This window comes from Lepisosteus oculatus, chromosome 23 (genome assembly GCF_040954835.1).
Source record: "Lepisosteus oculatus isolate fLepOcu1 chromosome 23, fLepOcu1.hap2, whole genome shotgun sequence".
Classification (NCBI taxonomy): domain Eukaryota; kingdom Metazoa; phylum Chordata; class Actinopteri; order Semionotiformes; family Lepisosteidae; genus Lepisosteus; species Lepisosteus oculatus.
In genome coordinates, this window is record NC_090718.1 from 3,788,524 (window position 1) to 3,812,888 (window position 24,365).

Here is a 24,365-nt window from a genome sequence, read left to right on the forward strand (position 1 = left end):
CACAGGCAGACTGGGCTGTCCAGAGAGGACTGGCTTAATGACCACAGCCTGGATAGAGAAACTGGACACAGGCAGACCTGGCTGTCCAGAGAGGACAGGCTCAGTGACCACAGTCTGGACAGAGAAACTGGACACAGACAGACCTGGCTGTCCAGAGAGTGACCACAGCCTCGCTGTAAAAACTGGACACCGGCAGGCCTGTGAGTGAGGGAGAGTGGGATGGAGGAGGGAGGAAGAAAGTATGGGAGAGTTGAGAGTGGGATTAAAGGGAGGGATGGAGGTGGGAAGAGTGACTTATTAGGTGTATCCCTGTGGCTCAGTGCAATGGCAGCTATGCCGTCTTTCCACATTCCTGGGACACTCATTAACTCGGCTGCTTAATGAGAGGCAGCTGCTCCTCGGCCTTTCCGATAGCCTCGTAGCTGGCAGGATCTAGAGTCTGTGACAGGTACACAGTATTGAGTAAGAAAGAGATCCTTTCTTAAACGAGCCGGGCTGTATCTGTGTGTCTTTCCCTAGTTATCGTTGTGCTAGGGTGTGACTTGTCCTGGGTGTGTGCATCTGAGTGCGAGTTGTACCCCATGCGAGTGACTAACCCCTCTGTGATTCTTTCGAAGTGAGTTTTTCTGTGTCTCGTCTGTGATTTTTCCCTCTGCAAGTGTCTGAGTGCCAGTTCTCTCTGCCTGGGTCTCATTGTGATTTCTCTAAGACTGTTTCTCAGTGTGAGCTATGCTATCTGGAAATATGTGTCTGAGAGTGAGGGAGACTTATGTTCTGTGATTCTGTCTGAGTGCGAGGGTGTGGGTTTTTTTCTGTGGGATTATCCTGCGTGTGGGAATGTGGGTTATGGTCCGTGCCTGTATCCAAGAGACACCGATATGAAAGAGGATGAGGACAGAGACATGACGGGGAAACACAGATGGGGGGGGGGCTTGGTTCAGAAATCACAGCCGGCACAAAGGGAACAAGCACACACCAACCGCAAGACAAACAGCAGGGAGAATCCACGCCTGACGCAGACGTGCCATTTAAGGATCTGGTTCGTCTGGCAGAACCAGTCGAGCACACAGACCGACAGGGCGGGAGGACTAAGGAGGGGAAGGAAGACAGACGATACTGACAGCCGTGGACTAACCCACATCAGCATTGGAAGATCTGGATTGGGCCACCAGAGAGACATCTGTACCGCTACAGGTAAGGACCCTCATATTACCAAGACCTGAGGCAGATTTAGACCACGGCAGAGAAAGACATTGGCCTTGGTGCTCTGTGCCAGACTCTATCAAGACACAGTGTACCCAGTGCCACTGCGCGGAACGTCTGTATCGTCTGCTAGGATCGCTGTTATGTATCAGAACAAACTCCTCCAGGTCTGGGCCACCACAGGCCACAGTAGCTTGTAATTACAATTGCCTGTGCAGGAGAAAACTTGCAGCTTTAAACGGTTTTCATGGTTTTGCAGTGCTGTGATTTCGCATTGCGATCAGCCGAGTTACAGTATGTGTCAGGTTAAGCCAGGAAGAATACACTGGCCTATATAACAGGTGGTATTGCATTTCCATGGTTTATCCTGGTACAGTACTGCGTGCCCTCCTGTCCACATGTTCAGTCTGATTCTTGTACAATTTAAACTGACACACGGGAATGAGTACCAATTAGCTGTTGCCAGTGTTGAGGCTTGTCAGTAGGAAATTTATCACAGATGCTGTGTAACTCTGTGTTAGAGCTCTACTGAGCACTGCGATGTGTAACTGAGTGTGTTTACACGTCATCATTGTTTTCACAGGAAGAGGCATCACACACTGCCCTGAGTACAAAGCATGCTTGGAGCACGAAATAAAGACAGAAAAACTCTGTAAACAAACACTGTAGCTAGACCCCATTCTGTATGTGATGTTGCCACTAGATGCTATATGTAACTATGTAGATACAGTAGACATTCCTACATAGATATTGTAAAGATACACTAGGCGTTATCTGGATGTAACATCAATGCAAACTGATAAATGGTAACGTTGTTTCACCCACAGTTCCCCCTCTCTGCTGTCTGAGCAGAGTGGGGGCAAGCCCTCTCTCACCAGACCAATACCTGAAGTCTTGCTCTTAGTGTGCCATTGTCATTGTATGTAAGAGTATTACCATGGCAACAACAATGATTGGTCAATCACCAAAAGCACAGAAGCTGGAGACAGGAAGTGAGGTCACAGTGGTGCCCCCAGAGGTGCAGGAAGTTGGGGGAAGCCTGCAGAGAGAGGAGACGGAAGGGGAGAAAGAAAGACGTCCGGGGTCAGGAGACAGGGAGGGAGTCTTGGAGAGAGAGGGAGAGGTGCAAGCAGAGGCAGGTGGAGAGAGACAGCCGGATCAGGTGGATTTGGGACTGGCTGCAGTTGCACACTTGAGTAAGAAGAAATCAGGAGAGAAGAACCAATTTAATACTTTGGCACACCAGGTGAGTCTGATGTATTCTTTTCCTTGTTCTCATCCCTGTTCTTACTATTGATGGTGTTCTTCTTTCGTGTAAATGTCTGCTGATTCACCTTAGAAACAAGCTACAGTTACAATATATGTGTATATGTAAACAACAATGCACTCCCTAGTCTCCATTAATTTTCTACTGTTAAAAGAACTTTAACAGTAGAAAATTGTTAAAATTGTTAAATTGGTGGTGGATACAGCTGAGATTCGGTGTGAAGAAACCATTGTTGTTGTTTTCCTATTTCTCTTCTCACATTAATTACAGTTTTAAAAACCGTGATCACTACATCTCCAGGTCCCCCGCACAAGAGCAGTCAATATGAATTGGTGTAGAAGATCACTGATCTCACGTCATCTAATCGCACTGATCAAAGCAGAGCTAATGGACTCGATGTCAGGTCTTCCTTGTCGTTAATGTCATCCGTTCCTCTCCACACATCCTCAAAGCCCAAAAAGGGTTATTTTTTGGTGCTACAACATAGAAATCCATCAGGATTAACTGTGGGGTTTCAGAAAAAAAAAACAGCTACAATTTCAGTGGAAAATTCTCGATGGAATTGTGCTCCCGTATGAAGAAGGAAAGACTGAGTGAAAAGAGGAGACCTGACTACAGTCCAACATTTTGGCAAAATAGTCTGTTTGTGTGACGCGCAAAACTCCCACTACACAGGGCCTCTAGGCAAGCTGTTTCTCACTGAAGTGTTACTGCTTCTGGTATACTTGTTTGTCATGCTGTTGCTATTATAACTGATTAGTACTACTACTGCTAGGAACTGCAGTTCTCTGCTATACCTGTAATTAATCAGGGGCACTCTTTTTTTTTTACTGTAATCACTGTGAGATGGTTTTGCACTCTATGCCTGTGAAGAGTTTGGGGGAGTCCATTTTTATATTCTTCTTCATCTTCTTCCTCCTCTTCCTCTTCTTCTTCTAATTAGAAAAAGAGAAAGCACAAGAGAATACCAGAGTATGCCACACAGCACAAGGGAGTGTTCAAGACCAAGAGCAGAACAACATTACGCAGTGGGTTCTTCAGCCAGGTTCAGTATGAAAAACCACAGTCTCCAGAGGTAAGGGAAGACATACTCTCTCATTTTGCCTCTGTCCATCAAAACAACTGCTTTGTGATTATTGCATTTGTCTCTCCAGTAGCAAACAGTACTTTGCCGTAGTGTCCAGTCAGTCAGTCAGGGTCACTGCTGTAGTGTCCAGTTAGTCAGTCAGGGTCACTGCTGTAGTGTCCAGTTAGTCAGTCAGGGTCACTGCTGTAGTGTCCAGTTAGTCAGTCAGGGTCACTGTGCTGTAGTGTCCAGTTAGTCAGTCAGGGTCACTGTGCTGTAGTGTCCAGTTAGTCAGTCAGGGTCACTGTGCTGTAGTGTCCAGTTAGTCAGTCAGGGTCACTGTGCTGTAGTGTCCAGTTAGTCAGTCAGGGTCACTGTGCTGTAGTGTCCAGTTAGTCAGTCAGGGTCACTGTGCTGTAGTGTCCAGTTAGTCAGTCAGGGTCACTGTGCTGTAGTGTCCAGTTAGTCAGTCAGGGTCACTGTGCTGTAGTGTCCAGTCAGTCAGTCAGGGTCACTGTGCTGTAGTGTCCAGTCAGTCAGTCAGGGTCACTGCTGTAGTGTCCAGTCAGTCAGGGTTAGTATACCCGAGTGTCCAGTTGGTTACTGGCTGTATCTTCTACAGGAGCGCTCTCAGCTGGCGGTCCTTCAGAACAGGCTCAGCTCCTTCAGTATTCAGGGCCTGCCACAGCTGCCCGGTGAGGTGAGGGATCACTGGGAAATTAAGGTGGGAGATGAAACTACCATCAAACTGGAGGAGAGCTGGACTAACATCGTCAGCAATCACATGGTAATACTAACCACATTACAGACGCACACGTTTTACATATCATAGTAATTAGACTATTGAGACACACTTAACAAAAAGGGATCAGTACAGAGGCTAATATTGACACAAAGCTAACCAAGACAGATGAACAGAGACCATTATATAGGCTAGAGATACAATTACCACAGCAAATTTTAATATAATCCCTGGAGACACACTTTACGCGGAAAGATTAATACTGACCCTAGGAACACACCTCACACATGGAAATTAAGACATACCCTAATATAGACCATAGAGACACACCTTGCACATGAACTTAACACTCATAAAAACCCACACACTTCTGACACAGGAAAAATTCTCACCTAAGGTAGATTCCTGAGACTCAAAGAAACAGAGACCGCAGCAAGAAAGAGATACATTTCTTATGTACTTTAACTGTACTGGATGGAGTTTCAGCCAGTGAGACAGTGAAGTGGAAAGGGAGACAGGGAAAAGGTCTTTAGCATATTGTCTCTCAGCAGGGGAATCATGTAACAGAGTTACTGATCTTTCACTACTTGCTATCTCTGCAGATGATGTCTAAGAAGGAGAGACACCAGCAGGAGGCGCTGTGGGAGCTGATCCACACAGAACTGAGCTACATGAAGAGACTCCGAGTCATCACTGATGTGAGAGATTGTTATGGCTATTATTGCTATTCTTCTCTGTCTAAGTAATAGTGTTAATGGAGTCCATTAAATACCTATCGATTATTGTCCAGCTGGTGATCGCCGGTCTGCTGAACCTGCATCTGAGTGGACACCTCCTGGAGGTCAGTGTCCAGCTTTCGCTCCCTGCCTCTGTCTTTGTTTGTCCGTCCATCTGTCTGTCTCACCACTCACTCACGGGTCAGAGCTCCCGAAGAAATTTTCCGGCAGGACCCAATCACACACGTTAGGTGAAGGCATTACCAACGTGACAATAGAAACCATGCTGCGATAGTACTTCTTGATTATCTGGTACAATCTTCATTGACAGTGTGTTCTTTGACTTGGTATCGCAGTGATCTGGTCCAGGAAATCCTCAATCCAGTTGCTCTTATAGATCGCCTGTTTCTAAGGTTTGGCAACACTTGTAGACTGAATCAAGTTCTCTTAATGTGCTCAATTAAGAGAACACTGTCTTCTTTGGACTCTGGTCCAAAATGGTCTTTAATATTAAATTTAGCAGGCCACTCTATCTCAGTGGGCTGTATGGGGTCTTGTAGAAATTGATGAGTGAATGGTGACCAACACAATCTGGTGGATTGGGGGCTCTATAAGGACCAGGGCTGCAGACTTCTGCAGTAGAGGAGGCTGACCAAGTCAGTTCTACCACCTATACTTTTAACCCTCCCCATTTAGGACCGATACTGTTGTTTCACAAAGTCTTGACCTGAGAATGTCTGGTGTACATGTCTGGCTTTAGTGTGATGGAATGGGAATTAATCTTGTCCTCAATAAGAATGTCTGCATGAATCTGTTGAATTCAGTGTTGACACCTCTCTCTGTCTCAGGTCAGGCCCGAGCTCCTCTTCTCTAACATTCCTGACATCATTCGTTCCCACCGTGCCTTCTGGCAGGAAGTGATGTCGCCAATGCTGCAGGAAGTCCGGCTGACGGGAAAGCCCTTTGACCCCATGTGGCTCCAGCACGGCTTCCTTACGGTAATGACTCCTTAATTAGCCAATTCACTGTGACCCCTTCGTAGTTGACTCCAACCTGATTTTATTAAGCAAGCCAGGACTCCAGGAATCTGACTCACATGTGTTGAAAAATAAAAATGAGCATTCCTCTATTATTCAGGCTCTTACATCCCTCTGTAGCAAAACCATAGCATTACTTTGCAGGTTTAAAGTGCAGAGTGGGTTATATACTGTCTAAGATGTGATGACAGCTCACTAAAAAAGGAAAGAGCTCATTTTGAGACATTTAAGCCCTTCTTTGCAGCATGCAGTCAGACAGCTCCTTTCTCTCTGAGCTCTCATTCACCCTCTGTCCTCTTTCTCCTCTGTGTCAGTTCTCTGAAAGGTTCCATCCCTACCTGAAGTACTGTTTGGAGGAGGAAAACATGACCGAATTTGCCAGGAGCCAGATTGAGAGCAACCCTCGCTTCCACATGTTCATGTCTGTACGTCTCTCGCTTACTCGCTCCCTTCACCCTTTTCCCTTCCCTTCAAACAGGCGCCGTCCTTCGGCTGAGACATAAAACCGAGGTCCTGACTCTCTGTGGTCATTAACAATCCCAGGGCGTTTCTCGAAAAGAGGAGGGGTGTAACCCCAGCGTCCTGGCCAAAATTCCCATTGGCCCTTACCAATCATGGCCTCCTAATAATCCCCCTCTCTGAACTGGCTTCATCACTCTGCTCTCCTCCCCACTGAGAGCTGATGTGTGGGGAGCGTTCTGGTGCACTATGGCTGCCGTCGCATCATCCAGGTGGGGCTGCACATTGGTTGTGGTGGAGGGGAGTCCCCATTACCTGTAAAGCGCTTTGAGTGGAGTGTCCAGAAAAGCGCTATATAAGTGTAAGCGATTATTATTATTATTATTCACTACCCAGCGTCAGACTGGACTTTCCTCTGCTTGCTGTGTGTCAATGTCTGAAACACCACAGCTGCTGTCATTATAAACACAAGGTGTGCATAGTGATCACTTTTTCTACCTCTCAGTGGGCTGTGTGCTGTATGAACCCCTCTCTCTCAGTGGGCTGTAAACTGTATGAACCCCTCTCTCTCAGTGGGCTGTGTGCTGTATGAACCCCTCTCTCTCAGTGGGCTGTGTGCTGTATGAACCCCTCTCTCTCAGTGGGCTGTAAGCTGTATGAACCCCTCTCTCTCAGTGGGCTGTAAGCTGTATGAACCCCTCTCCCTCTTTGTCTTTCAGTGGGTGGAGTCCCACAGGCTTGCTGTGCGGATGCGACTCGGAGACATGCAGGCGAAACCACACCAGCGCATCACCAAGTACCCCCTGCTACTACAAGCCATCCTGAAGAGGACAGAGCATGCTCACACTCGCCTGGCTGTCCAGCGCATGGTACTGACTGGCCCTCTGTCTGCCTGGGAGAGCTTGTGTGTGTCTGTGTGTGCTTGTATCAATCTGTGCATCTGTCTGTTTACAGCTTTACACATGGATTGGCGAACATAGCGCTTACTGATGCACAGTACCGAGTCTCTGTCTGTCTCTCTGCCAGTGCTCCTTGACTGACCAGTGCCCTGTGTCTCTGTGTCTCCCAGCTGGACAGTGTCAGCTCCTTCCTGGACAGTGTTAACTGCTATCTGCAGTCAATGGACGAGCAGAGTAGTCTGTATGAGACGGCGAGCAGGATAGAGGGATACGACTTGCTGGAAAGGATCAGCGAGGACGTGGAGAGAGTAAGTGTGCGCGAGACAGTGTGTCATGATCGTCATCTCTCCTCTGGAGGGCTCTCCGACCCTTTTTGTGTTTTGTTTCATCATCACGTTCACCTGTCTCTGGATCCACCGTATTATTTAAACCCAGTGGTCCGGAAGCTCGGGGCTCTGCACCGGGAGACGGACGCCCGGAGGCCCCCCTAGCATCAAGTCGCCCCATGTCCGCGGCCCCTGAAATGGCGTCCTGACCAGCTGAGTCCGGAGTCCGGGGCTCGGAGCGCCTGGCCTCGTCACTCTGTTTTTAACTTTCTAGTTCCTGGTTCCATGTCCTCGTTCCTTGTTTTTATTCTTGTCTTCGTCTTGGATGGACCTCCCTGCTTTGGATTATGGACCGCGCCCCGGTTTCCCTTTTGGACTTCCTCGGACTTGTTTGCCAACGTCCCCCCCCCCTTGCAACGGCATTCCCTGCCGGCACCTCCCCCTGTCCGTCATCCCTTCCATTCCTCTCCTAACCGTGTTTTCCCAGTAGTCCCTTTTCCAGTCACTTCCGGATTATACCGCCTGCACAGGGTCCTAAACTACGTATCGTGACACGGTTTGTGTCTGCATGTGGCGTGTGAGAAAATACCCCCACCGATCGGATGAGAAGAAAGCAGGTCCTGGTTCTGATTCTGGATGGAGGCACCTTCTGTGTTTGCATTGGTTTTCTCTTGTATCCTCCCACTTCCCAAAGACGTGCTGGCTTGTCCATCCAGTACCTATTGATAACTGATCGTCCCTTTGTGTATGTCCTGTCTCTCACTCACTCTGTCCACTGTGTAGTCCCATCTTTCACCCTCTAGTTCTGGGACAGATTCTGGGTAGCTGAGGCGATTCGCAAAGTATTCCGAGATCAGCGTCTCCAGTATATTACAAAAGAAGATAAAATTGTCCTCTCCTTCTGCTCCAATTTTCATGAAAGTGTGTACAGTATACTGGACATATATCATCCTCATCATCACTTCTGCCATCTTCTACCTGAATTGACACTGCTTGATGCCTTCGCCAGGATTTTCACATTCCTAAACTGTTCTGGACTTTTGTTATCCAAGAGCCAAATCCTTCTAAGAAAATGCATTATCCCATCATAGTGGATGTCTTCTTTCTTGGTTGCTTTTGGTCTCCTGGGATCCAGATCACTATTTCGCTTTGTCCATTCTCTCCATTGATAAGGGTGCAGACTCTTGTCCATCCTCCAGTGTTTTAGTATTGTATCGGCACCCTCAATAGATTGATCTAAGAGCTAGGCCAGTGTCATAAGTCATTGCTAATTCCCCCATTCAGGATAACTATATCTTCTTGTAGGATTCACCATGGTTCCTCAATTCAGTATATGCCTATTGATATATGGTTCACACCTTGCATTTTTTTCCATTTCACACAGCAAGTCAGAGAATTCTGCCAGATCGATCTGACCCGCCCAATGAAGGGGGTGGGACCTACACACATCCGGAAGCTCCTATTGGAAGAGACTCTGAAAATCAAAGAGAAGAAGGACAGCAAGGTAGGTTGACAAACAAGTTGTCTCCCATCTGTCAGGTAGAGAAGCACGCTTGAGTTCACAGCATGATTTGTGTCTGTGCATGTCCAGGAGCTAATTTATTACGTGCAATAGGCCTGTGTGTGTTGTGCGTGTATTTGTTTACTGTGCAGTGTTTTACCTTACCATCCAATGTATAAGTTGTGTGTGAAATTTGTAATGTCATTATGCAGTTTGAAACTCATTTGATTGTGCTATTTTAAGATTGTGTTGCTGTGCTGTGTTGTCATTGTGTGCTGTGAAGTTTTTCTATTGTTGTGATATTGTCTTGTGATTGTGTTTGGTTTTACTGTGCTGCGTCTGTACTGTGTTACTGTGATGTATATTTTACGTGACTGTTGTGTGATTGTGTTTGTATGTCCAGGTGGATGTTGTGTTACTGTGCATGTCTTCGTGTGTGCAGGTGAAGGTTGAGTTACTGTTGTGTCTCCGTGTGTGTCGGTGGAGGTTGTGTTACTGTGTTGTGTCTCCGTGTGTGCAGGTGGAGGTTGTCGCCCTGCTCTTCTCAGATGTTCTCCTGCTGACTAAGCGGCAAAGGAAGTCGAATCGCCTGCGTGTGACCCGCCCCCCTCTCGCCATTGAGCATGCTCACTGCAGGCCACTCCGTGACACCAGTAACTCGTGATTTACAGTTCCTCTTATTGTCAAAACTGTACACTAGTTAACGTGTTGTGTCCAGCTCTTAATGTTAATGTCCTTTAGTATGCCATTAGTAGGGTCATATTTCACTATGTTCTTGGAGTGTAGTGTGCATACTATCAAATTTAATGTACTGCATGTAACAGTCTCTCAGTGTTCCTGCACTGCAGTACCATTGTGCACAAGCACCTTTTATACTTTATATTCTCTCCTCTATGCACCCTACATGGTAGAAGATCACAGTTTTGGATCAATTAAGGAGTTAACCTCTGTTTCTTCCTACAGATGTCTATATATCTGAGTCAACATTACGCTTGTCCAGCCTAGCTGTGAACAACAGGCAGCAACAAGTATTTGTACAGCAGGTGCTTCACACAAGACAATCTCACACAGAGAGCAAATCTAACATGCAGAGAAATCCTACACATAGAAAAATCCTACAGTACTAACCCTGATTCTCTCTGTCAGACTCGTTCCTGTTGTTAGAGTTGTGTGATCTGGGCTGTGCTGTTGCTGTCTATACAGTCTACACCCCCACTGCTGACAGCTGTGCTCGGTGGATCTCTGCAGTTGATTTGGCACAGGTATGCACTGCCTTCATATATCATGTACTGTAGAAGATTCCCAGTCGTTGATACACACCTCACCCTGCGCTGTAAATAACACAAAATGTGCACTTATTATAACACTGAACAGTGAACTATGTGTACAGCATACTTTGTATATAATTGCACAGTTACATTGAAAACTATCTATAAAACACTACACCTTTTAATATATCATATGCTTTCTGAATCTCTGAGAGTGTGTACTGTTTATATCATACTGTGGACACTGTATATAAGCTGTATGTTAAACACTGTATATAACACTCCTGTAAATCAATGTCCCCGTCTCTCCTTCTCCTTTCTACTCATGCCAGCACTCTCTAGCAGAGATGAGAAAGAGGGAGACCTTCAGGTGGCTACAGGATCACACGGCTAAAAAACCGGACCAACAGGAAGCCCTGGTAACCCATGGCAATGCAGTGCAATCCTCCGAGGACGAGAAGGAAGAGGAGATCGAGGCAAAGAAACACAGAGGGGAGCCCACTGGCCAGTCAGAAACCGGGGATTTTGCATCGTCGGGCAGAAATCAGAGTCTGGACAATGGCGGGAGCCAATTAAAAAATGGGAGAACATTCTTGCCCAGCAAAAGAGTAGAAATGACCTCAGGGAGTCAACTGGGGTCTGAGAAAGTCTTGTCAACAGATATGCACACAAAAACAGGGAATAACAGCATTTCGTTGGAGGCAAGAAATGTCTTGTTGCCTAATATGCCTTTGAGTTTAGAATGGAGCCAGTGGGAACACAATAGTCTACTGATGTCAAGAGGTATAACAAGGACAGGCAGTGAAAGAAACCTGTGGGAAGACACAGAAATTGTGTTTCCGTATGGAAAAGAGAGAAGAGTGACTTGGAAACACTCTGAAACAAAACATGACTTGTCACCATTCTCTAAGTTGAATACGGAGGAAGCTTCAAACCAATCAATAGGCAATGATCCCTTGTTGCTAGGCAGAACTATGGACAATTCAGCCCTCCAATCAGGATCTGGGGACAACCAGTTGCTTGACAGAATTCCAGTCACAGTGACCTCTGTTAGCCAATCAGAAGCTAGTAATTTCACAGGGGACACACCAGGCAGTCAATCGGGAGATGAAGATCTTCGGGCACAGAGTAAAATCACAGAGAGCTGGACATTTTCCAGGAAGCTCGTTTCACCCCAGCTGAGGAGGAGACGACCTTTGATTTCTCAGCGTAGACCCTCCCGTCCTACAACCCAAACGTCTGACGTGCAGCGACATACGGCTTCCAGAAAGACTGAGTATTTGTTTCTAAGAGCTGCGCTCGGCGTGCCTGACTCAAACTCCGATTCCGACTCCATGTCCCAATGGGGAGGCAGCCCGGGGCTGTCCACAAAAAAGCCTGTCCCAAACACCCAAAGACAAATCCTCCCTAGAATGGAGACCTTCAGCCAAATAGAGAAGGAAGGGACTGAAAACGAAACGGAGGTGTCTGGGAATGGGCCTGTCAGGATATCCAAAGTTGTTCCTGGAGGAGAGAAAGGGGATCCTGATAACGGGAATAATCAGATATCCGCACCATCCCAGCAAACGCCCTGTTTCAAGACCCAGAGGAGTGCCTCTAGCTCCGATCTACCTGTCCAGGCAGCGCCTGGTCCTTACTTTAATTTTTCTTGGACATCGGACGATGACATCTCTTTCTCAGTCAAAGAACTCTCCATCAGTGACCCCTTGGATTTTGGGAGTGCAAAGCCAAAACGGACCCTTTCCCTGGAGGACATCCTGGAACGAGCAAGAACTCGAGAGAGGGAGCGGGAAGGAGGAAAGGGAGAAGACGGGAGAGAGAGAGGGAGGAAGGATGGCCAGCGGGAAGGGAGGGAGCCGGGAGACTGGGACTGCCCCCTCTCTGCCTCTCCTTATCCCCCGTCCTCCCCATCCTCCTCCCTCTCCCCCAGCGATGGAGAGGGAGTGGACGGGGAGGAGACGGAAGGAGAGGAGCTGGTGTTTGTCCAGGGCTCCCCTCTTGGAGGAGACCCTGCAAGGGGACATGAGAAGGAAGAGGGGAGTGAGGGGGGCAGTGTTGGAAGAGGAGGCTCGGGAGTGAGAAAAAGAGAGAGAGGGATGAGGGCGGAGCAGCAGCAGGCGGAGAAGAGGTACGGGTGAGTGTATCTATACTGTACAATCCAGTCAAAGTATCTGCACTACTCAGTCTTCCTGCCTCTTGATGTGTCAAGGTGCAGTCTCTGCCCTAAAGTCTGCATTAGTTCCCCTCTTTCTCTCTGTAATGATTTAAGGTAGTTTCCTCAACATGATTTTATTGATCGATCTTTCTCTCTCTCGCACACGCCTGGTGTGCTGCACTGTCCACACACCCCTCTCATATTAACTCGATTCCCCCTTCCTCCCTTCTCAGTCGCTGTTTTCCCGAGGAGACGCAGACAGCAGAGAGAGACTCGGATTTGCCGGTATGTGATGAGGCCGTCGGGAAGCTGGTTGCTGATGGCAACAGGGGAGGAGACCAGGCCAGGAAGGGGCGGAGAATGACGTTAATGGAGCTACAGAGAATCAGAAGCCTGGATGGATACAGCACTGAAGTATAGCAAGACAGGAGAAGACAGGTCCTAGACCCTAATATACACCCTAGGGACACACCTCAAAGTCAGAGACTTGTACAGAGTCCAATAAGGACGCTTGAGGCACATCTAACTGAAACAGATCCTAAAAGACCCAATTTCCTCGCTCAGAAATCAAGAGAGAATGAGAGGGAGATGAGAAATATAAATTAGTAGTGTTCCTTATTCCTTCCAAATATTCCTTGGACCAGGCACTGAGCTGTGAATTGGGATCTATTTCTGCTAGTTAGGCTACAAACAAGGTATTGTGGAAAAAAAGTATTTTTCATCAAAATCTATACGTGTATAGTATATACATTGTAAATATTAATATGATGTACTTTGCTAACTGTAATTTTATTTGGCACGTTCTTGTGAGCCTTAGTGGAAGCTGTTGTGGAGTGGTGTTTTGTGTGAGTTCATGCGTGTTGGCAGAGACACTGCACAGCATGATTGCAGATCTAATATAATAAATGTAGTATTAACCATCACTGGGAGAAATGGTGTGGACGAGCAAGCCTTGTGCTTTGTGAGTGCTGTTCTCCCTCATTCCTGTGCCGGTGTCGGATGCCGTGTTATTGCTCTGGTGTTGTGTGATCTAGGGCCATCGGTGCTGTCCAGGAGGTCACAGTGGAGCTCTCTCCTCTGACACAGGAAAGGACCACCCTCGTCCCCTCACCATGGGGCTGAGAGTCTCAAAGAGCAGAGATCTCGCACCTCAGTGTGTCCGTCTGTCGTGATGGAATTTCGAAGCCCTTACTTTTTGATCAGTGAGGCACATGTCTGACACCTCGGGCCGTCTGCATCAGCAACAAAGAACGGAGAGTATTGGGTGGGGGTGGCCGAAAGTCATTTGATGGGGGAGAAGATAGGGGGGTCTCTTTCCTGTTCCCCAAACTCATCTCCAATTCCACATTTTGCTCACTGGCAAGACGTTGCAATTTCCCATATTACTGTTGAAGGGGATCACCAAGCGCATCACTAGTCAGTCTACTCCTACAACACCATAGTTCCAGGCCTATTGTAAATAGCTTTAACTTCTTATTATGAGTTCACTGGGACTAACAAGCCCAAGAATTAAGTGTACTGCAGCGTTTAGTCAAAATCTGGCTTAACCTGCTTGGCTAAGGGCTGACCTCCGGGCCAGAGGATGAGGAGGCTGGGACCCCCCTGCAGAGTGAGGGGCGTTTCTCGAAAAGAGTAGGGGTGCTACCCCACTGTCCTTACCAGTCATGGCCTCCTAATGATCCCCATCTCTGAACTGGCTTCATCACTCTGTTCTCCTCCCCACTAAGAGCTGGCATGAGGTAAGTGGATGGGCATAGTTTGGCTGCTGTTGCATCATCCAGGTGGGGCTGCACATTGGTGGTGGTGGAGGGGATTCCCCATTACCTGTGAAGCCCTTTGAGTGGAGTGTCCAGAAAAGCGCTATATAAATGTAAGAAATTATTATTATTATTATTCATGATTGTTTTATTATTAAGAGAAGCATGTGATCTTGAATAAGTCATCAGAACTTTGGCTTCATGTCTATGCAAAGGACAGCACAGTGTCTCCAGTCACCATTCTGGGGTTCAGAAATTCTGGTCCACGGGAAAGAGCGCCCCCTGCAGGGGCACTGCCACCACTTACAGCCACAGCTTCAATTTCCTCAGAGGCCCAGACTCGGTCTTGCTCAGCTCCTGAGCCCCGACGAGATGGGGATTCCAGGTAAGAGAGATGCTGCCTGAAAACAACACATGTCTTTCATATCCATTTAAACCGTCTGGGAAAACATCTAGTTTATTCAAACGGCGCCTCAAAAGAAGCTTCACATTTAGAACTTCAAAACATGCACAGCTGTTATCAGGCCAATGGCTTCTCGCAGTGGGCACTCTGGCATTTTACTGAGTCCATATGACAGGTTACTTCCTTCTGAAGATTTGGGCTGATCATTGTAGGATGGGACACAACCTGCACATCTGTGACTCGTGCTCTCCGCTAGGTTTGTAGGGTCCTGTCTCCTTCCTCTTGTAGAGCTTGGATAATGTGCATGTTCACTCATCTCCGAGCCCAAGATGACACCTGTTGGCCATAAAAAATTTGCAAATAAGAGAAGACCGTTTAACCATCATCTGTCCCATTTAACAGTTATTAACCAATGATCCCAAACTCCAGGGTACCAGCTTCAACCACATGGCAGGGTAGTTAGTTGTGTAGAGAAGTGCCTTGCTATTTGATAGGCGACTGGTTGAAGCACTTCATCGCCCGTGATCAATTCGCTCCCTAATGAGGTGCTGTAGTACTTATACAACAGTGTATCACTCAAGGGTATCCTGGTCAGGAATCATAGATCAATCAAAATATCCCAAAACTAGTTACGTTATTTAAAAAAAAGCATAGCTGCGTAGAATGTCAAGTTTATTTCTGCTGCTCGGGAGTAACAACGACCAGCTCCGTTTAAATAAAATGAACCATCGAACAGCACTGAGTGACTGGTGACGAGCCCCAGGCTGAAGAAATTTCTGATAGGACGAGGCGCCAGCAGCCACAACTTTCGATTTGGACGGGAAATTTGTGCGGCTGCTGCCCCGATGTCAACCTCTCCACCTGATCACCGGAAAACACATCGATATCCATCACGCTCGACGCGTAATCGATATTGTGATCACCGTTGCCTTGTCGCGGGTTTTGTGACACCTTTGGAGAGCTTTTTAAAAATAATAACAATCCAATGAGTCAACAAACTGCTCCGAAATCGAAGCAAAACCGAAAGTAATCGTGTTCGCGTTAGAACGCATTTTGTTAGCTTCAACGAATCCGTTTCTCTCGTACTCCGTTTTTAATATACTTCTAAGCTGCTGCAATGCATATTGGTTTTAAAATCGCCTTATTGATAAATTTATAGGATAACAGGTTCACGGGTTCTGTTTGTTACTGCTAGTTTTTATTGTTAAGTGCGCGATGCGGCTGGCATTTGGGGTATTGGTCCTCGCTTCTCATCTGATGTCTTCGGTGTCTGGTAAGAGAGACTTTTATGAACATATAGTATAGTAATAAAAGTACATGCCTTCTCTCTGTCTGTGGCTCGGTGACCGCCTCTCGCTTTCTCTCTCCTGGCGTAGCTACGCTACACCGCTCACTTTATCCCATTCTCACGTTTCTTTATGTTAATGCACATCGTGTGTAATCGCTCCTTGAATGTCTTTCAAGCGCTTTTCGTGTCACGGGGATTTCCAAGTGCTGCAGACATGTGGGGGGGGCTGGCTTCAGCCTTCCAGTGAACTGCACGTCAGGGGGAAGAGAGCGACACAGTCGCACCATTTGAATTAAGACGGAGCTTTAGGGAGGACAGATTGTAGGAGTGCCGACCCTAAATTCCCTTCTTGGCCTTTTTTAACTAACTACAACAGCACAGTGTTCCCCCCTCATCATCGTGGGCCTTTGGTGTGAACGTTGATGATGGGCGCCATCTCCTGGTCCATCAACATCCAGCAGGGAATGCAGTCTGTGAGCTCTAAGGACATGTGGTTAACTAGCAAGCTGCACAATGACACCCACTGCATTCGTCTGTACTCCATCAGTGATGATTTGTGCAGTTGAAGATAGCTCCCTAAGCGTTTTCATTCCCAAGATTCTTTTTTGGGGGAGTCGTGCAACACCATTGCTGGTGGTGGAGGGGAGTCCCCATTACCTGTAAAGCACTTTGAGTGGAGTGTCCAGAAAAGAGCTATATAAGTGTAAGCGATTATTATTTGTAGCTAAATGAAGGCAGTATATCTTGGGAACGAAAGCACCTAAGAATCTACCTTCAACAGCAGCAAATGGCACAGAGGGAGCACAAACGAATGCAGTGGGTTTCATTGTGCTGCTTGTAGGGGGGCAGCTTCACAGAGCTCAGTCAGTCTTGACAAAGCTGGTATCCTGGTTTCTTTTCAGAAACAGCTGGATGAGATCCTCAGATCAATTGGCTAATCAGTAACAAATTGGCTTCATCACCCTGCTCTCCTCCCTTCTGATAGCTGGTGTGTGGGGAGCATACTGGCGCAGTATGGCTCCCTTCACATCATCCAGGTGGGGTTGAACACTGGGGGTGGAGGGGATCCCCATTACCTGTAAAGTGCTTTGAGTGGAGTGTCCAGAAATGCACTATATAAGCAAGAAATTATTATTATTATTATTATTATTATTATTATTATTATTATTATTATTATTATTACAGCAGCCATGTCACCCTGCAGCTCTCAACTGGCTACCCACTGAAGCTCAGCAGGGTTGATCCTGGTTGGTACCTGGATGGGAGACCTCCTGGGAAGCTATGGTTGCTGCTGGAAGTGGTGTTAGTGGGACTACTGGGGGGTCCCCAACCTGCGGTCTGTGTGGGTCTTAATGCCCTGGTATAGTGGTGGGGACACTATGCTGTAGTCTTTCGGATGAGATGTTAAACCGAGGTCCTGACTCTCTGTGGTCATTAAAGATCCCTGGGTGTTTCTCGAGAGAGTAGGGGGTTATCCCAGTGTCCGGGCCAAATTTCCCCCCTCAGCCTTTACCGTGGCCTCCAAACTGTCCCCATGTATGACTGGCTTGGACCTGCCCTGTGATGGACTGGCGTCCCATCCAGGGCGTACCCTGCCTTGCGCTCGTTGCTTGCTGGGTAAGTTCCGGCTTCCCACGACACCGTATGGCATAAGGCGGTTTGGCTAAATGACATTCTTCTTATTATTCCTTCTCCCTCAGGCTCCGTGGCGGATGTGGTGCTGGCGTGCTCGCTCGTGGAGGAGGGAGGGGGTATGGGGGGAAGGCTGGCTGGGGCTGGGGCGCTCTTCACCAGAGACGAGGCCACGCTAGTTCTCCGCGACCTGCCCGTGACAGCCGACGAGTCGCTCGACACCGTCACTCCCTTCGCCCCCCCGGCTCCCGATCCCGAGAACCTGATCTTCGAGGCCACAGGTCAGTGGGGGAGTCGATCAGTAATCAGCAGGACACTGGGGAGGGGGGGACATCAGGAGCCACACAGGTCTGTATGCTGTAAGAGGCCTGGAACTATTTGAACTGCAGGGCACATCAGGAGTATTTCAGGCTTAATGATAACACATTTCCAAGGAATTCCAATTTCCAGAGGGGACAGACTCGGTGACCACAGCCTGGGCATAGAAACTGGACACAGGCAGACCTGGCTGTCCAGAGAGGACAGGCTCAGTGACCACAGCCTGGTCACAAATACTGAACACAGGCAGACTTGGCTTTCCTGTCCTGTGACAAGTGATCACACACTGGGCTGCAGCTCTGTTGAGCTTCCTCTCCCTTCCTCCATATTCAATGATAAATTACAAAACCTCGAAAATACCTCGGGACCGTGATTTAATGTACAACGGCTATTATCTGAAGTTAGTAACTTAAAACACACGGAACCATTTTCAAATCGTCCTGAGGGAGGACAGGTCTATTGCAAAAAGGTTTTATATGGGATCCTAAAACCGAGTTTTCGGCTCTTGCAGTGACATCACTGGAGATCCCAGAAGCTGATTCGCTCCTGCACGCTGACTGCAACGAACAGGAGGTGACCTGTGAGATTAGCCGCTACTTCCCTCGGGGTCCAGAAGGGACAGAGCCGTCTCCAGAGGATGCGTTTTTCATTGGTTCACTGCAGCTGGAGGGAGGTGGGGTCAGCCTCACTTTGGTGCTGAGGACTCAGCCAATCCCAGCAGAGCAGGAAGAGGATGGAGGCAGGCCCCTCAGGCAGAGCAAGCTGGACCTGCCTCTGAGCCCATCCGGAACCATCCTGAATGAAGGTGAGTAATCCCAGAATGTTTAATCCTCCTTACTGTCTCTACGGCCACAATTTGTGAAAAGAAGTATGGTGATAGTTTTTGACCCCCCAACTGGGATCTAAAATCAGGTGTTGGTCACTTTCCGGCCAGTCCTGCAAGATCTCAGTCATCAACTCCTCAAACCTCCAGATCTTCCTTTCCAACTTTTCTCACCGAACACAGATTTCTAGACAAAGACTGTTGTTGCCACACCTACTCTGCGAGGTCTAGCTCACCTGATTCCTACAGTATCAAAGGATGCCCACCAACCCACATCCAAAGGAGTTTGGAGAGCCCCAAAGAGTGGTAGGAGTCTGGAACCAGCTCCCCAGCTGTGTTGTTGAAGCCTGGATCCTTGGACTAACTGCCAGATGGGCCAGAAGGACTGAATGCTGTCTTGTTCCTCCTCCACTACGGATCTAGGAAGCTGCTCCACTTCTTCCTCAGCGACTTGCTTATTCTCCTTGTGCCTGGCAAGGCGAGCCAACAACCACTCAACTGGCTTGCTCAGGGCCTGACTAATGCCACTGGAATCTATCCCGGCAGCTCTTTTCCCTCATTTAAAAATTCCTTCCAGTTTCACTGTACCTATATTCAAAGCCCAGGTGTGGCTGGCTTCCAGTTAATCCGTATTCAGTAGCCATCTTGGCTCAAGCCTGCATCATGGGCAGGGTTAGAGCCAAAATGGTTGCTTCCCATAGACTATAATAATAATAGTAATAATAATAATTGCTTACACTTATATAGTGCTTTTCAGGTAATGGGGACTCCCCTCCACCACCACCAATGTGCAGCATCCACCTCGATGATGCGATGGCAGCCATAGTGCGCCAGAACGCTCACCACACACCAGCTATCAGTGGGGAGGAGAGCAGAGTAATGAAGCCAATTCATAGATGGGGATTATTAGGAGGCCATGATTGGTAAGGGCCAATGGGAAATGTGGCCAGGACGCAGGGGTTACACCCCTACTTTTTTCGAGAAACGCCCTGAGATTTTTAATGACCACAGAGAGTCAGGACCTCGGTTTTACGTCTCATCTGAAGGACGGCGCCTGTTTACAGTATAGTGTCCCCGTCACTATACTGGGGCATTAGGACCCACATGGACCATAGGGTGAGCGGCCCCTGCTGGCCCCACTAACACCTCTTCCAGCAGCAACCTTAGTTTTTCCCAGGAGGTCTCCTATCCAGGTACTGATCAGGCTCACACCTGCTTAGCTTCAGTGGGTTGCCAGTTGTGAGTTGCAGGGTGATATGGCTGAATTTTAGACTCACAGGAATTTTAGGTAATTATTTTCTTTTATGTAGCTGTATTGCTGTGTTTCAGTCCCCCTCCCTTCACAGTGTTAATGTAATTGTCCATTCAATGAATGTGCTAATATCAGCTTCTCTCTCTTTCTTTCTCTTTCTCAGTGGTGTTTGTGGTCTTCACGAGATTGCAGTCCCTCACTGCTCCTCTGGGGGGCAGTGCGCTCATTGACTGTGGCTACAAGGAGGCCACTCCCTCACAGGAAGTGGCTCTGGAGTGGCGACTGCAGCACAAGGGACATGGGCGGAGAATCCTGCAGCTGAGAGCAGGGAGGGAAGGGGAGGAGCCAACAGGTGAGGATGACATCATCCCCCTTCCTATTGGACCTTTCTGTCTTGTGTTTGTCTGTTTCTTCCAATTGCTTTGACAATCTCTGTGATCAGTCACTTTTCCTTAATCTTATAGCCTAGTGTCAAGCCTGTCTAGCATGTTTCATGGCACCACACTGAACCCACACTGTGGAAATAACAGTGACAAGAACAAAATGTTGAGCGTTGTTTAATATGAATGATAGTTGTCATGTTAAAGACTGAGAGATAGAGATAAGACTTTATTGATCACATCCATACATTTTCTTACTGCTGTATCCAATTCAGGTTTGTAAGGAAGTCAGACTAAGTCTTCTTCCAGTTAATGATATTTTATATAACTTTTTTGCCATGTTAACTGGTAGCTGACAGTTGTGGACATGTTTAAAGGGTTGAACAATGCAGGAACTCTGTAAAAGAGTATCAGCCCCACTTTGCAAGCTGCTGCTTTTTGCACATTTTGTTACAGCCTTAGCTGCATATCTGTATTCAGTAACAAGCTGTACAATCCAGTACTACAGTACACTCCCCACAGGGTCCTGCAGTTTCTCTTGCCGGTCTGGCCTAATGCATTGTGGGTGTTGTAGTTTGGAAAGCTGTCACATGATGGGAATCTGCAGGGGAGCTTGCCTTGCACACTCATGGGAAATGTAGTTTGAAACTGTTACCCTGGCACTGACTGCTTGTTCGATTCCTTGCCCACAGTCCATCCAGAGAGAGAGGGAGCGAGTGTGGAGCCAGGGCTCGTGCTAGAAGAAGGAAATGTATCCCTGACTTTGACCAATGTGAAGGTGGCAGACGAGGGCACCTATATCTGCACCGTCGGCTCCGGGGTGTACCAAGCGCAGCAAGTCATCCAACTGCACATCACTCGTGAGTACCCATCCCTCCAGCTGTGTGTGTGTGTGACTTCCTGTTTGTCCCACAGGTTCATTTTCCCACCCAGGCCACCAGGCTCTCTTTTCCTTTGTCTCTCTCTCTCAGTGGTGTTTGTGATCTTCACGAGATTGCAGTCCCTGCATGCTCCTCTGGGGGGGGAGTCCGCTCGCTAACCAGGTGGATGCTAGAATCATTCTGCCCCTCTCTGCCCCCTCACCCATTCTCACTTCTTCTATTCCTTCTCTTTCACACTCTGCTGCCTATCGCACTGTGGCGTTCTCACCTAGTTCTGTCTCCTCCCATCGCTCTCTCCGTGTGGTGGGTGACTGTCACGTCTTCCCAGTAAGTCTCTCGCTCCTTGAGCGCTCTATATTGGTGTGAAAGGTAGGCTCTGTCTGAAATGCATTTGCTTGATTGAATCATTTCTCTGCCGCCCATTGCCTGCATTAACGGTAAGAAACAGAAAATGTTAATGTTGCTGCGGACGGGACTACTGAGAGCACATCCCCTCTGCATTGCTGCTGGAATTACAAGCTGTGTTTTCAGTCCCAAGTGTGTCTGGAGGCAAGAGGTCTGAGACGGCCCTGTAAAAGCGACCCTATTAGATTGTAGGCAAGCAGGCTTGTGAATACGTCTCTTTAAAGTCCAGTAGAAATGTTACGCTCTGTTTCGAGATGATTTGCTGACAAATACGACGTGCTTGTTGACGCTGCATGCAGATCGCGCTGGAAGATTTCTGTGGTGAAATGACAGCTGCACAGCCTGGACTTATCCGCTCGTACATGTCGTTACATCAGAGACTAGTGAGCAGGAAGGGCTGCTTCATGTCGCAAATTCGCTCAAACTCTTGACAGCGTGGCACCAATACAGTCCTTTCACAAAGTTCCTGATTTTGTGCTTAATTCGGAACTTGTAGAAGTTTGGGATACCATCAATGAGTTTATTTTCTTGCAGACGCTTAATTGCCAGTCTGAGAAACTGGGACCGCAGTTCCCCTTTAATGTGTGACAAGGGCCCTTGTCCTCTCCTTCTCTCTCCATCCTCCAGAGACCCCCTCAGTCACTCTCACTCCAAACCAGCTAGTGTTCCAGGATGATACACCTCAGAGGGTGATCTGTCACTGTGACCACTATTACCCCTTGGATGTTCAGGTCAGTTGAACGTGCTCCTTCTTTCTCTCTGCGTAGTTCCAATTCACACTCTCCCCTTCTATAGGTCTTATTGATTAAGTCTGTATGTTTTAGGACATGTATCCATTCACCTGAAGTATGTCTCTGAGATCTATTTAAGAACCTACATTTTTCTGTGTTAGGTGTGTCTCTAGGGTCTACATTAGGGTCTGTAGTAATCTCTGTGTGTTAGGTGTGTTTCTAGGGTCTATATTGTTGTCTGTGTAAGTCTCTGTGTGTGAGGAGTGTCTCTAGGATCTACATTAGGGTCTGTATTAATCTCTGTGTGTGAGGAGTGTCTCTAGGATCTACATTAGGGTCTGTATGAATCTCTGTGTGTTAGGTGTGTCTCCAGGGTCTATATTAGAGTCTGTATTAATCTCTCTGTGTGAGGAGTGTCTCTAGGGTCTATATTAGACCTCACCTTCACCTCTTTCTTTTAGGTGGAGTGGTTCTCACTCTCCCCATCTGCCTCTGAGCCTGTCCCTATCTCAAATGGGGTCTATTTCTCCAGTCACCGCCAGCACAGTGACGGGACCTACTCTCTCTCTGCCTACATCTCCGTGTCCCCCTCTGAAGATTTGACTGGAGCTACATTTTCCTGCATTGTGTCACACCACTCTCTCTCTGAGCCCATCACAGCCAGTATCACCATTTCCGCCCCCGGTCAGTGTTTCAGTGTGTAACTTGATCTTCATGTATGTCTTTTTGATCATTTCTCTTGCTGTATATGTACCTGTCTGTGTCCACCTCTGTGCCTTCATCTGTCAGCCTGAGCTAATTTTATAATACAATGTAAATAATTTAATCTTTTGGGTTGATGCACATTTTTATAGATATGACTACTTTTATTTTTTAAGAAATATATTAGAATCTGAAAGTTTTTTTTTCTTTCTCCAATTTCCCAGTTAATAGTTGATCAATGACATAGTCCAGTCCTGATTTGGTGAATTCTGGCCCATAAGGGTCAGCCTGCAATCTAAAGAAGCTCATTTCCTGACCAAGCCTCCGGAGAGCCACTGTAATCGCAGGGATTTTTGTATTTTACATTCCAGAGGAGTCCCAGCTGTGGAGCATGGTCGGAGGAGTCCTGTCGTTTGTGCTGTTCCTGTTCGGACTGTTCATGCTGCTGAGATAGACAGACTGTGTACGGTACCTCTCCATCTGGCTCTGTCTGAGATCACCCTGACTGTCTGTCCACTGGTTTCTGTCTGTGTGACATCTGATCTGTCCGTTTCTGTGGCAATCTGAGAACCTGTTGCCTGTGTCCCCTTGTCAGTTCAATAACCCGTCTCTGTGTCAGTGTTACTCTTGTCTGTCTCTGTCTCAGTCTGAGTACGTGTCCGTCTCTATGTCCCCCTGTCAGTCTGACAGGGCTGTCAGGCTGTGTCTCTATCCCTGCGTCTGAGATGGATACCCACGCAGTGCAGAATAGCTCAGCACACATTCGCAACAGGGATATGAATTTCTGTTGATGTGTATCTTAATCGTTTCCAACATAATATTCCAGGCATCCTGGAAACTGTTTCCCCTTGTTGAGTGTGTTGTTTTGCTCCTGCATTGCAGGACCATGATGGGAAGAAAAGAACAAATGATGAAGAAATTTCATTTGTACAGCTTGTACAGATTTGGGTGTAAAGATATTCAAATAAACGGTCCTGTAAATTACTTAATTGAGCTGTGTTTCGATTTGTCTGTCCGTCGGGGTCTGTAAGTGTCTGTCTTGCACATTGTGATCTAATTTGACCTGCCTAGCCTGTTGACCTGCCTCTCTGTGTTTTCAATTTAAAGCTGTCTGTTGCTCGGTCCCTCTCCCCTCTGTCAGTCAGGAGAAGAGG

The 24,365-nt window shown here is 47.6% G+C and overlaps 2 protein-coding genes and 1 long non-coding RNA gene across 6 annotated transcripts; 2 read left to right on the forward strand and 1 right to left on the reverse strand.

Moving 5' to 3' along the window:
• Nucleotides 1-289: 289 nt before the first annotated feature.
• On the forward strand, nucleotides 290-13,572 carry plekhg6 (pleckstrin homology domain containing, family G (with RhoGef domain) member 6). Of its 3 annotated transcripts, none has more exons than XM_015337838.2 (15): nucleotides 290-1,194; nucleotides 1,787-2,449; nucleotides 3,414-3,545; nucleotides 4,159-4,323; nucleotides 4,881-4,976; nucleotides 5,069-5,119; nucleotides 5,843-5,992; nucleotides 6,346-6,456; nucleotides 7,210-7,359; nucleotides 7,560-7,697; nucleotides 9,100-9,219; nucleotides 9,737-9,869; nucleotides 10,363-10,478; nucleotides 10,817-12,618; nucleotides 12,873-13,572. In XM_015337838.2, exons 2-15 carry the CDS (start codon nucleotides 2,141-2,143, stop codon nucleotides 13,057-13,059), a joined length of 3,660 nt encoding a protein of 1,219 aa, XP_015193324.2. In that variant the 5' UTR covers nucleotides 290-1,194; nucleotides 1,787-2,140; the 3' UTR covers nucleotides 13,060-13,572. The 3 variants fall into 3 exon arrangements, with proteins under 3 accessions (XP_015193324.2, XP_015193325.2, XP_015193326.2); XM_015337839.2 differs by having other exon boundaries at nucleotides 10,817-12,612; XM_015337840.2 differs by having other exon boundaries at nucleotides 5,909-5,992.
• A 1,265-nt stretch (nucleotides 13,573-14,837) lies between these two features.
• Nucleotides 14,838-16,266, reverse strand: LOC138224571 (uncharacterized). Its single transcript, XR_011183056.1, has 2 exons — nucleotides 16,121-16,266; nucleotides 14,838-15,135 (listed from the first exon to the last, which is right to left on the reverse strand). It is a non-coding gene; the product is annotated as an uncharacterized lncRNA (long non-coding RNA).
• On the forward strand, nucleotides 15,514-24,195 carry tapbpl (TAP binding protein like). 2 transcript variants are annotated; one of them, XM_015337834.2, is made up of 9 exons: nucleotides 15,514-16,072; nucleotides 17,788-18,000; nucleotides 18,549-18,842; nucleotides 20,276-20,464; nucleotides 21,185-21,352; nucleotides 22,406-22,509; nucleotides 22,971-23,193; nucleotides 23,583-23,674; nucleotides 24,094-24,195. In XM_015337834.2, exons 1-8 carry the CDS (start codon nucleotides 16,015-16,017, stop codon nucleotides 23,663-23,665), a joined length of 1,332 nt encoding a protein of 443 aa, XP_015193320.2. In that variant the 5' UTR covers nucleotides 15,514-16,014; the 3' UTR covers nucleotides 23,666-23,674; nucleotides 24,094-24,195. The 2 variants fall into 2 exon arrangements, with proteins under 2 accessions (XP_015193320.2, XP_069038593.1); XM_069182492.1 differs by lacking the exon at nucleotides 15,514-16,072 and adding an exon at nucleotides 17,284-17,704.
• The last annotated feature ends 170 nt before the right edge of the window (nucleotides 24,196-24,365 follow it).